General features: G+C 34.1%; 1 protein-coding gene across 13 annotated transcripts in view; it reads right to left on the minus strand.

The window, feature by feature from the left end:
* Trpm (transient receptor potential cation channel, subfamily M) overlaps positions 1 to 13,279 on the minus strand; it is an 888,877-nt gene that overhangs the window by 545,582 nt on the left and 330,016 nt on the right. For 10 of the 13 annotated variants that reach the window (XR_011950088.1, XM_072523326.1, XM_072523328.1 and 7 more), the window contains one exon: positions 11,797 to 11,877. The exons of the other annotated variants lie outside the window; for them this stretch is intronic. Coding sequence is in view for 9 of the 10 variants with exons in the window: in XM_072523326.1 (XP_072379427.1) it covers positions 11,797 to 11,877 (81 nt within the window). In the remaining variant the exon portion in view is untranslated. The remainder of the gene's footprint in view (positions 1 to 11,796; positions 11,878 to 13,279) is intronic. 13 annotated transcript variants of the gene reach the window in all.

The raw sequence follows: 13,279 nt of genomic DNA on the forward strand, positions 1-13,279 counted from the left end.
AGTATACAAAGGAAAATCGCTATGAACAACAGACGCCATAAAAGAGACATCAACAGTCAGAGGAACAATAATTATTGACAGTTCAAAATGATCCCATCGAACGGAAAAGCGAAGCTAAATATCTGGAAGTAATAATGGACAAAGGATTAACCTTCAAAAAACACGTAGATGCCACAGTAAAAAAAATCAACATGGCAAAAATATCAATAAGAAGACTGGCAGGTAGAAGAAGCAAACTAAGGACGAAAACAAAGATGAGATTATTAAATAGCATCATAATTGATGGATTCGACCGTTACTTGATGGAAATTCATTTTATGTAACAATAAAACACTGAAAACTTTGTTTTCAAACTTCCACAAAATTTATTTTAAATTCTTATCACTACAGCTGTTTCGGCTGATTGCCTTTCTCAAGTGATCTGTTTTTGGTAAAGTGTAAACCCATACCAAAAACAGATCACTTGAGAAAGGCAATCAGCCGAAACAGCTGTAGTGATAAGAATTTAAAATAAATTTTGTGGAAGTTTGAAAACAAAGTTTTCAGTATTTTATTGTTAAATAGCATCATATTACCGATACTAACATACGCATCTCTCGAATAGGGAAACGTCTATAAAATAAGTAAGAAAAGGATTCAAGCGGCTCACAACAGCAGCCGAAGAGAAGCAGTCAACGTACCGAACGTTTTCTGTTCAGAGAACTACAACAAATCAGGGTAGCTGATATAATGACAGAAAAAGCCAGGACAAAAAAAGTCCCATACTGCGAGAGATAATAAGATATGATGGATTCCATCGATGACAGCACAAATGTCCGAAACAACAAATACTGGAATGAAAGTAAATATGTACCCCGGAGACAAAGCATAAAGCAAAATCAGAGGAAAGTTCGTAACTCTATCAATGCAGACAGCCACAATCACTATGTAGGCTCACTAATTACGATCTTTGTTTCAGACATCCTACAAAAAACACAAAAAATGACTTCGGCCACCAAAAAAAAAACATAAAAAATGCTAACAAAAACCGGCGCAAACCACCAAAAAAATTAACAAAACCAAAAAAACTCGGGCACGCAGGGCCCAAACCCTCGAGCACCAAGTCTGCGAAATGAGCGTAGCCCGAAGCGGAGACTTCAGACTCGAGCAAGCAATTGCAGATTCGCGGATAAGACACAAGAAGATAGCACAAAATTAATACCGCTCAGCCAATCAGACAACAACCTACACGACTTCCATTTGCAAAAAGAGATGAAGCCGAAGACATCATCAAAGATATGATCAAACAATAGGTAATTGAACGATCAAACAGTCCATGGACATCACCAGTAGTGCTAGTAAAGAAGAAAGATGGTTCAACGCGTTTTTGTATTGACTACCGACAGCTCAATGCGGTAACTAAAAAAGATAGTTATCCTTTGCCCAGAATAGACGATACTTTGGATACTCTGTTTGGTTCTCGGTGGTTCTCCACACTCGATCTAAAAAGTGGATATTGGCAAGTAGACATGGAGCCCGGTGATCGGGAAAAAACCGCATTCTCGATAGGATCAGGGCTTTGGCAGTTCACGGTTATGCCCTTTGGTTTATGTAATGCCCCTGCTACATTCGAAAGGTTAATGGAGGCAGTTTTAAGAGGTCTAACATGGAAAACATGCCTGGTTTATTTGGATGATGTAATTGTGGTGGGAAGAACCTTCGATGAACATGCAAAAAATCTGAAAGAAGTCTTTCAACAATTGCGAGCAGCGAATTTGAAGTTAAGTCCGAAGAAATATCACATGTTTCGACGAGAAGTGAAGTACTTGGGACATATTGTAGCGAGTAATGGTATAACAGCTGATCCTGAAAAACTTGCAGCAATTAAGGATTGGCCAGTACCAAGAGATAAACACGAAATTAGTAGTTTTCTTGGTCTATGTACATATTACCGACGTTTTGTCAAAGGATTTGCCAACATCTCCAAGCCATTAACAAAGTTGACAGAAGAAGGCAAAGAATATACATGGAGCGAAGAGTGTCAAAAAGCTTTCGAACAATTACAAATGGCTCTGATCAGTGCACCGATTTTAAGCTACCCTAGACAGGCAGGAAAATTTGTGTTGGACACCGACGCCAGCAACAGTGCAATAGGAGCTGTTCTCCTATTGCTCCTAAGTCCAAGATGGGCAAGAGAAAGTCATCGCTTACTTTAGCAAAGTCTTGTCGAAACCAGAAAGTAACTATTGAATTACCAGGAGAGAATTGCTAGGCGTAGTGAAGGCTTGCGAGCATTTCCATAAATACTTGTATGGCAGAAAGTTTCTTCTACGCACGGATCACGCCGCTCTAAAATGGCTTCTACAATTCCGTAATCCAGAGGGTCAGATGGCAAGGTGGTTAGAACGATTACAAGAATATGATTACAAGATCGAACACAGGGCTGGAAGAGTTTATTTAAATGATCATACCCTTTCGAGACGGCCGTGCAGTGCAAATTGTAATCACTGTCTTAAATTAGAAGGCTTTGTGAATAAAGCGCTTCACGCTAACTTGCATTTGATTCGGTTAGGGAACCATGTTGGAGTTCTTGTACGCAAGTCTCCTGAATGAAGAGCATTTGGCTGATAGCGTACTCCTATCGCGCATCAGATTGCTATAGGGAGAAATGGATGGTCTGGATCATTGGAGTGAGGTGGACAGATTCCTGTTTATACACGAATTAATACACCTCGCGGCAATGAATTGTAACATCCGAAAGTCATTTCAAGGGTTGTACAAGTCTGTCAGGCTGTGTTCATTTAAATAGCTTCATTTAAATTATGTATATAAATAAACAAATTTAAAACGCATTACACCTACACTAGGTAATACTTTTTAGGGGTTCGTTAGAAATTTGGTAATGTAAGATCAGACATTGACGTAGTATTAGATATTGAATATAAACAATTTCATCGGGTGACATCATACAGTAAATAATAGGCATTATGATTCACTTTACACCAATGGGTAAACGTTTATGTAGTTTTTAATTTATTTATTATTTAGCTTATTAAGTATTTTTAATTAGAATTTAACCTATTAAGTACTTTAGATAAATTTATTTTACTGTCCTGAACAAAGTATAGTATTGTACTTGCATATAATGGCTATTCTTCACTCAGATGATTTACTATACTCGCCTGCGGTTCGTGTTGTCCATATCTTCGTGAATAATAGCTACCATTATATGCTCGTTGAATAATATACTAGTAAACTAAATGATTACTGTTTTTAAAATGCCATTAATAATACTAAAATAAATTTTATTGTGTAATAAATTATATATAAAGATTATATTCATTTATTTAGCTTTTAATAGAACAAAATCCAATATTCTTACTGAACGTAAAATATATGAAATTAAGTAATTTGCTTTTCAAGTGACGTGGAATTAAATTTTAAAGTAACAACTGTTTGAGAACCACTGATCATCGCTTAATCACTGGTACATGGTCTTTACCATATCATCCGGCAAAGAACGGTGTCTTTTGAAAGATCTCCCGAAATAAACCGTGGTATGGATAAATACATATAAACGAATGACGTAATGTTAATGTAATGTTTTCAAAAATTATCGTATTAGATGCAAAGAAATCAATTACTCCAACGTACGTGCCCATTTAATTTAGTAATCTTAATTTATCCATGTATCCTTAATAAAAAATACCATTGATTCAGATTATTTATAATAAAACTAAATTTTTAGTTAGAAAATAGATTTCTTTACTCTAATGCAAATCAATGTATACATCAATAACCTACCTCGCAAATTATCAACTAAACTTACTGCTGGCTATAATATTAAAAAGCTTAGTTATAACGATGGAATCTATTGTTAGATAACTTTACTACTACTCTATTTTTTTTGTTTTGTTAGTTATAATAAACCTTCACATTTGCGTTTTGATGACATATAAAACATTGATTAGATTTAATTGAAATTGGGTTTAAAAAATGAAAAACGAAGTGTAAAGTTCTCTAGGTTTGTAAAAAAATTCGTGGTCTGATCACCAAATTTTTGTTCAAGGTACTTTAGGCAAGTCATATATTTTAACATGTAAATAACCATCTACATAGTATAAAATAAGAAGCTTATAGTACTCGCTAGCTAGAAAGAACCAGAGCAGATTCCTATTTTCATAATAGTTTAACTAGAACAGTGTTATCACCTTCTTCTTAAAGTGCCCTCTCCTCAATGGAGGTTGGCTACTGCACTTCTCTATCTTCAGCTGTTCTTATTAGCTGTTCAAAATTTAGCCCTGTCCATTGTCGGATGTTTCTGAGCCACGATAGTCTTTTCCTTCCTAGGCCTCTCTTTCCCTCGATTTTTCCTTTCACTATAAGTTGGGCATATTCTTACTTATTATTTCTCAGTATGTGGCCTAGGTATGATGTTTTTCTAACTTTTACTGTGTTAAAAAGTTCTCTTTCCTTGCCTATTCTATGCAGCACTTCTTTGTTTGAGGTATGCGATGTCCATGAAATTTTGAGTATTCTCCGGTAGATCCACATTTCAAAGGCCTCCAATTTATTTACGGTTGATGTTTTAAGGGTCCACGTTTCAACTGCATATAGAAGAGTCGACCAGACGTAGCATTTTGATAAACGTAGTCGAATTTCGAGTTTTATTTGAGAATCACAAAGCAGTTTTTTTATTTTTTCGAAAGATTTTCTGACCTGTTCTATTCTCGATCTTATTTCTAGATCAGGATTTAGGCTGCTATCAATCCAACATCCCAGGTACTTAAATCTATTGACCTGTTCTAAAATGTGCCCATTTATTGTGCTAGGTTGAGGTGCGTTTTGGTTTTTTCGGATTGACATCACTTTGGTTTTTTTAATGTTTATTTTCATACCAAATTGCTCACAGGTCGAATTGGTCTTGTCTATGAGTCGTTGTAGACCTAAGTCGGAATCCGCAATTAACACTGTATTACCGATCACGGCATAATACTTTGTTATAAGAATATTACCTATTAACGGCTTCTCAAAAACATTCGTAAATAGTAAAATGCTCAGCGTAGTGACTTTCTAGCTGGCAATTACTTTACATTTGTATATTTTATTTTTATTGAATTTCTAAATATCAATACGAGTCGAAGCAATTATTTAAACAGAGCAAAATAACAGGATTTAAAATCTAGAAAAAGTACAATGCAAAAAATTGGATCTTGTAAAACAAAAGAATGGAACGTACAATAGATGAGAAGAGGTAAGATCTGAATGGAAAACTGTTTACAATAGTTTTTTACTATAAAACTAAAGACTATAAAACAATGGATGGAGAAATCAGTAGTATATGGAAATCCACTACATGTAGTATTTATAGGGTTAAGGATAGCCTACGATAGTGTCGCGATAAAAAAAGTTAATGAATCTCCAGTGAATATACAACCATAGTACATTATTCAATCGAAAACGTTTACCAAAGAAATATCAGTTGTATCGAGATACGATATGGACACTCAGAATATTTTTAAGTTAGCTTACAAAATTAGGGGTCTGATACAGGGATGTTACCTCCCTATTGAGGATGATACTATTACTACTTCATTATGTGCTGACAATCAGGTCATTGTAGAAGATTATGCTGAAGATGTTAAATATATGGATAGAAAACCAGTAGAAAATATATTACGTGAGATCAAAAACTAAACACAGAAAAAACAGAATCTATTCCACTAGGCTCAGGAAAAAACTTAGTTGGATAGACAATAAAAAATGTAAATAATTCGTCATTTGATGAAAGATATAAAAGAAGAAAAAAAAACGCAAAAGATAAAAGACAGTCATTATAAGTCAATTAAACTCATTATGACATACAAAAACAATAATAAAAAATGTTGTAAAGATCAGTGAAATTACGTATGGATCAGAAAATACAAAACCAAATTATCCCAGTAAAAGAAAATTGACGATGATTTTGTAGATTCACTCAGATGACCATGTAAGAAAAGAAAGAATCTAATACGGAACATAAAAAACATTAAGCTGCTTCGAAATTAAAAATAACTTTCCTGGTATGGCTACCTGAGACGAACGAAGGGACAGTTTGCACCCTATCCTTTCTAAAAAGAATAATGCTCATAGAACCGGAAACATGCCTCAAAGTAGGATTGAGTAACAGAAATAGCTGGCTGTCTAAATAATACAATATGGCTTAATAAAAACATTGACATTGAGGCTAAATCGGGAATATATAAAGCTGATGTAAGGCCTATAACTACATACACCGCAAACACTTGGGTAGAAACAACAAAAACCCAAATATTGTTTGAAAAAACATAAATAAAGGTACTTTGTGGCATATCTCGAAAGACTCATATAGATACGGAAACAAGTGAAAACATAAGGTAGACAATAAATGTAGGGTAGACGTTATTAACGGTTGGGTGCTTAACAGGAAAAAGGAGTGGAATGAACATATTCGACTAAAAGAAAAAAGAATAATGAGAATCGCTCGAGATAAACCTCCAACGGGACGGAGAAGTAAAGGCCAACCCCGAAAAAGGTGAAGCGACCGACTGTACATTAATGAAGTTTAAACAGCTGATTCGCCTTAAACAAAGAATAAAGAACGAGAACAAGAATTTGTATGTGACATCAAAAATATATTCCTTTTCATTTCCATCATCTTACTTACCACTGCTGCTAACAGTACAGTGGTTATTCTGGTTTAAAGTTGGTGCACAGTAACTACATGCTATGAAAGATTTGCTGTTTAAAAGGGAAAAAGACAGTTAAGATTTGATTTCACGTATAGTGCGTCTATATATCCGCTTATACGTATTTCACCCTAAAAGGGATCATCAGAGACAAATATTTAGAGACGCTGTGAACGTGAAAATAAATCTTTCCTGTCTTGGGAAGCAATTTAACATGTCTTCGTATGGATTCGCTACCTATTCGCTAAGGATTTTTGCTTAGTTGAGGAGATATGTTGTGGAATGCAATTTTAGATTCCCCATGTCTCTAATAACATCTTTATCAACGTCTGTTTTGCCTTGCAATTCTTAGAAGGCACAGATTAAAGCATAAATGTGAATTTTTTTACGAAAATTAGTTTACGGATTTATTATCAGATGTCGATATTTGCGTCCATACGAAGCCATGTTAGAGTTGCTTCCCAAGACAGGAAAGATTTATTTTCACGTTCAGGGCGTCTGTAAATAGCCGTCTCTGATGATCCCTTTTAGGGTAAAATACGTATAAGCGTATATACAGACGCACTATACGTGAAATAAAATCTTAACTGTCTTTTCCTTTTTATTCCGGTTTACTCTTTATGAGTACTAGAAACCAATTCGCTAAGAATTTTTGCTTAGTTGGGGAGATATGTTGTGGAATGCAATTTTAGATTCCCCATGTCTCTAATAACATCTTTATCAACGTCTGTTTTGCCTTGCAATTCTTGTAAGGCACAGATTAAAGCATAAATCTGAATTTGGTTTCGAAAATTAGTTTACGGATTTATTTGCTGTTTATTTTAATACATTTTAGTTTTTACTAGGCTAAATTTTTATATTTTCCTTTTGCCTATATTTTTTTGAATTCATTTTGAGTCCGAATTCACGCTTTTTTAAAGTATATGACTGCTAACGTAGATATATTTATAACATATCTGTAATGCTGTCTTATCTAGGGATTGGGTTGAAATCTTAAAGTATATCTTAAGCAATAGCAGTAACAAAATATATCAATATAGTACTGCGTTTACTGTGGAAGATTCCAATAGAGAGTTAAAATGAATAGAAGTTTCTATTTTATTATTACTCACATTCTTGAGAATTTCATTACGTCGAAGGCTTCTATATCAATCATGCATGCTCATAGAAAATGACAGCTTCGCATCTCTGTAATAGTACTTGGGTAGATAACACCGCATTTTTTACATTTTAGGTTTCAATAAAACCTCTCATAAGTAAATAGGTTGAAGTAAAACACTTGACAACAGTCTCTTGTTATCTTAGCCGCTGTAGTGAATATATAAAAATTTATAATTTACGGAAAATTCCGTACATACACATTGTTTTTATTTTAATTTTTTTTTAAACTTAACAATTTCTGCAGATATACTTTATTTATCTTCTTCTTCTAGTTCCATGACCGTTATCGATCGTTGGATATCATGTTGGCTACCATATTCGCTATGTGACTGTATTGACAGCAGCTCTAAATAACGATGTAGTTGATTTTCCATACCATTGCCTTAGATTTTTCAGCCATGATGTTCTTCTTCTAGCAGGACCACGATTACCTTGGATCTTTCCCTCAATGATGTAAAAGATCATATTTTTCAGGGTGTCTCATAATGTGACCGAAGTATTCCAGCTTGCGTTTCTGTATTATATTGACCAGTTGTGTTGTTTGGTTCAGCCGTCTAAGGACCTTCTCATTTCTAACTCTGTCGACCCAGCTTATTTTCAGTAGTTGTCTGTATACCCACATCTCAAAGGCTGTCAAGCGTTTAAAGATAGCCTCAGTTGAAGTCCACGCTTCCACTCCATACAGCAGGACAGGAAAGATGTAGCAAGATGTCATTCGAACTCTAAGATCATGACTGCAAAGTACGTTTCTCATTTTTACAAAGGCAGCTCGGGCTTCTTCTAGTCGGCTTTTAATTTCTGCGGTTGGATCCCAGCTCTCATTGATATTACTGCCGAGATACACGAGTTTCTCTACTCTGTCCAATGTGGCATCTCCGACTTTTATACCGTCATCCTGTATATAATTTTGTTTGCTAACTATCATATATTTAGTTTTCTTAACGTTGAGTTTTAATCCATACTGATCACAAGTCTGTTTTATTTTGTTCATTAGATTTTGAAGGTCTCCTCCGCAATTAGCAAGCTCTAAGGTATCGTCGGCATATCTAATATTGTTGACGGTTACTCCATTCACAATAATACCTTCGGTTGTCTCCATTAAGGCTTCCTTTATTTATGAAGATTTTTAAATCTGGATTTCTAGCAAAAATACTATCACAAGTAAAGCAACAAAAAACATTATTTTCCTTATGTACATCTTAGAGTCTATTCAGTTCTGTAGCATCCAAATAAAATTATAGACATACTAATTTGAGTAAATTATTTTTTATTTTTATATTATTATTTTTTCCTTCCAATGACGCTACTTGGAGCTACAAGTTCTGACGCTCCAAATAATGCGCATCCACAGCCATCCACTTTGCTTTCCCATCTTTTACGGATCCTTCATTTTGGCCTTCTGCCCTGCATTTTATGATTTAGAGGTCTTCTCAATGAGGACTCAATTAAGCCCTATGCTCTTCAATTTAATCATGGATGAAATCATCAAAAGTGTCAACAAAGAAGGAGGATACAGAATGGGAAACAAAGAAGTAAAAATACTCTGTTAAACAGACGATGCAATATTGATAGTCCAAGATGAAGATAGTCTCCAAAGACAAGACCACAGACTTAACATAAGAGCAAAAGAATTTAATATGACAATCTCAACTTAGAAAACTAAGACAATAGTAACCAGAAAAGAACCAATCAGACGTAAAATAGAAATCGATGGCATTAGTATTGAACAACTAATTACACTTTTCCTTTATGAAAACCTGGACCAAGAAGTGATAAAGTACAAAATCAAATAGACTGACAGGATGCCTTAATAACACTATATGGCGAAATAGACATAACACAGATAAAGTCAAAAACTTAAAAACTAGTATAAGACCAACAATGACATATGCATCAGAAGCAAGATCCAACATAGCCACAACACAAAGGATATTGGAAACGACAGAGATGAGAGTACTGAGAAGAATAACAGGAAATACGCTGAGAGATCGAAAGAGGAGTGAATACGTCAGAAGAAAATGTACCATACAGTGTATAAATGAATGTAAGCTAAACAGAAAAAAGAATGGAATAACCACATAAGCAGAATGGGGGAGAACTGAATGGTCAAAATAGCAAGAGATTAATCACCAATCGAGAAGAAGTATTGGAAGACCGCGCAAAAGATATTACTTCTATAGAGTTATCAATCCACCAATGAACAAGCAGAATTGCTTATAAACAGGAAAAAGAAGAACATATCTTCTGGTCAGTCAGTCTGTCACTATCCATACTTACTACATACCCAGCCCATCGCAATCTCCAGAGTCTAGTTAATTCGAGATAAGTGGCGCTTTGAACAATTAATAAAGTTCATGATTATATCTAGATCTCCATATCCAATTTTCGGTGATAAGTTCAAAGATATTCCTTAGAACTATTCCTTCAAAAACTTGTAGCCTCCTCTTTCTGAATTTTGAATTCTTCTGTTCCATCAATATTAAATTTAATTTAACTCCTAGATATGTTCTCCACTGTTTCAACATCGTACTCTATTTTAGTTTGATTTGTGAATCTCTTCGCTCTTGTCTGTGTTAGTTTTTTCGCCTTCTGTATGTTTATTTCCAGTCCGATTTCCTTGGTCGCTCTTTGCAGTCGTTGAATGTTTCTGCCGTCTCGTCTATTCTACGGGACATAATGTTAATATCATGCCCGTAGGTGGCAAGTTGTATTGATTTGTTTGTCAGAAGATTGGCTCTTTGGATATTCAGCTGCCTAATGACATAATTGGTTGGTCCAAAATTATTATAGGTGACAAATCATATTTTTCAAATAATTCCACTTATTCTTCAGAAATACAAATGATAAGAGACAGAGTGGAGAAAGTCAAATTAGCAGACACGCCATCGACCCAAGTTCTACCACCCTTCAGTAAAACATTATTTAAAATCGAGAACCTTAATGTGACTACTTTCATTGTTATTCGTGTAAGAATATTTTACGGAAGCAAGACCGTACCGAAATCATAGAGAGACAGTGCAAAAAGCTCCGTAATGATTTAATTCCACATTTAGATCTACCTGCATATGGTACACATTATTAGTTACGCATTTAAGTGAGATGCTGTGGTTCTTCATGCTGTGGTCTCTAATTTCGGTCGTGACACTAGAATGACCAAGCGGAAGCACGAGATGGCTCAACTACGTATATTAGACGACATCCTGGTTTCATTGGTCTTCTGCAGGCATGTGACCCTCTGCTGGAAATGACCATCCGTCAACTTGCTTCTCATGGGACAGGGGTTACAGGCAATCCGTAGATGAAGAGGAACTATTAAAAGTAATCAGCAAAATTGCAATAAAGCTCAAGAAATATCTATAAAGGTTTAGCAAGCAACATTGGTATAAAACGAGGATAAGTTTTGAGTACCTGTTAAAGTAAGGCTTCGACCCACAATACGCGCATTAGGCGCTAAAACTTATCTGATAGCCACAAACATACACATATATGTAGATTATATAAAATAGGTCTATGAGGTCAAATGGTCTTTTGATCATTTTCTACAAGATTTTCTTACAGGTACAATATCGGCAAGATATCATCCGTTTATTAACATACTATATTTATTACTAATCTATCATTTCAAAAAGGACTGCAATTTGGTACAATTTAATTCAACATACACCGTCGATAGACGATTTGTAAATCAGTAATGCCAAATTATTCGGATATTTCCAATGCCGTATGATATATTTGCCATCTCTATACCCGATAATTATTAACGAATTAATTAATATTCATTCGTTAGTTATATTGTAATAATACTTAAATCAGTAAATTTTTACTTGCCTATGAAGAGTGACAAATATTATTTCACGCAAATGTGAAGCTCTAAAAATAAAAGAGAAAAGCGTACAACATAAAGCCTTGTTAGACCGCTCTATGGTTACGAAAGAATAGAAAAACTTACAGAGGATGAAAAATCGTTTGCTACTGGCCACAAAAATGTCGTTAGAGATGTCACAAGTGAGTCAAAAATGCCGTGTTGACGCTGAAAATTACCCAGAAAATCATTCTCGTTAGAAATAGACCGTCACCATAATTGATAAACAGTTTTAGTACAAGTACATAAGCACGTTATTATAATGAACATAAGCACGTTATCATAATGAATTTTGTTAAAGTGATTTGCACAAAGCAAATATAGTACAATAAAAATTGTACAAGAGTTTATGATTTATGATCTATACAGTGTCTAAGAAAGGTTAAATATTATAAATTGAAACTCTTTTAAAATTATTCATAAAATATAGATAATTTGGATCTATAGAAAACTCATCTTTCTAATGATCTTCGTCAGATGTTATTTAGAAATTTTTAACTCTCATACAATCTTAATATTGTTATATGTTATTACAAAATGATGCAATATTTACCTCATTGATGGATGAATGGCACGAAAATTTATAGTACCGAAATTTTGTATTTCATAATTTGAAATAATACCAAATAATTTGCTTTACCTAATAGTAAACTCTCATATTTAGGTGTTAATCATAGGTGTTATATATTTAGATGTTCATCAAATAAAAATAATAAAATATAAAATATTTAATATTGCATTTCTACGTAAACTTCAAACCCCCACGAAAAACGCGAACTTTAACATGAAGTGTCTATAAGCTAACACATGTTAAATATGTAAAACTCAGCGATCTGACAACACATCTGCAGGTTGTAAAGGTTGTAATAACCCAATACACAGGCATTATAGCTAAAAAAATTTTCACTGAATGTCATTATTAACTATTATGAGTTAACAAAAAACAAAATTGCTCAAATGATACGAGCTGTACCCAATTATTTTATTAATGTTTCAAAAATTCGCGAGAAGTGGGAAAATGGGTTAATAATCCTAACCTTAGATTAATAAAAAAATGTATTTAAAAATCCTTTATAAAAGATATAATAATATAAAAATCCCTTTCGGGCTACATCACAGAACGTTTTCGGAATTACTATGCCATCATCAGTGCTTTAACTAGATATAAGTACATGGGTGAAGCCACTCATGTACTCATGTAAAAACCCGTTCAACATAGTTCAATTAATTTGAAGTTAAATTGTTGCTGATAATGTTCTAGGATATTTAAGTTTTAGACGGGATTTACTTCATGGCAACGTAAGACACTGTGATATCTGGTCCTAAAACGAAATGTTCTCGGGGACCTACAGGTAGCAACTCCTTTTTTTTAATAAATTTTTTGTGATTTATGGTATACAGCCGACTACAGGAAATTCATTTTCCTTGTGGATTTTAATAGATTAATAGCCGTAGAAAATACTACTACAATATTTTAAACATTATTTACTATTAATAAATATTTTTGTTCAAATGTACCCGAAAAATGTTTCAAGCTTATCAGCTGATCTTTGTCAAGCTTATAGCCTCT

The sequence above is a fragment of the Diabrotica undecimpunctata genome, chromosome 2, assembly GCF_040954645.1.
Source record: "Diabrotica undecimpunctata isolate CICGRU chromosome 2, icDiaUnde3, whole genome shotgun sequence".
NCBI lineage: Eukaryota > Metazoa > Arthropoda > Insecta > Coleoptera > Chrysomelidae > Diabrotica > Diabrotica undecimpunctata.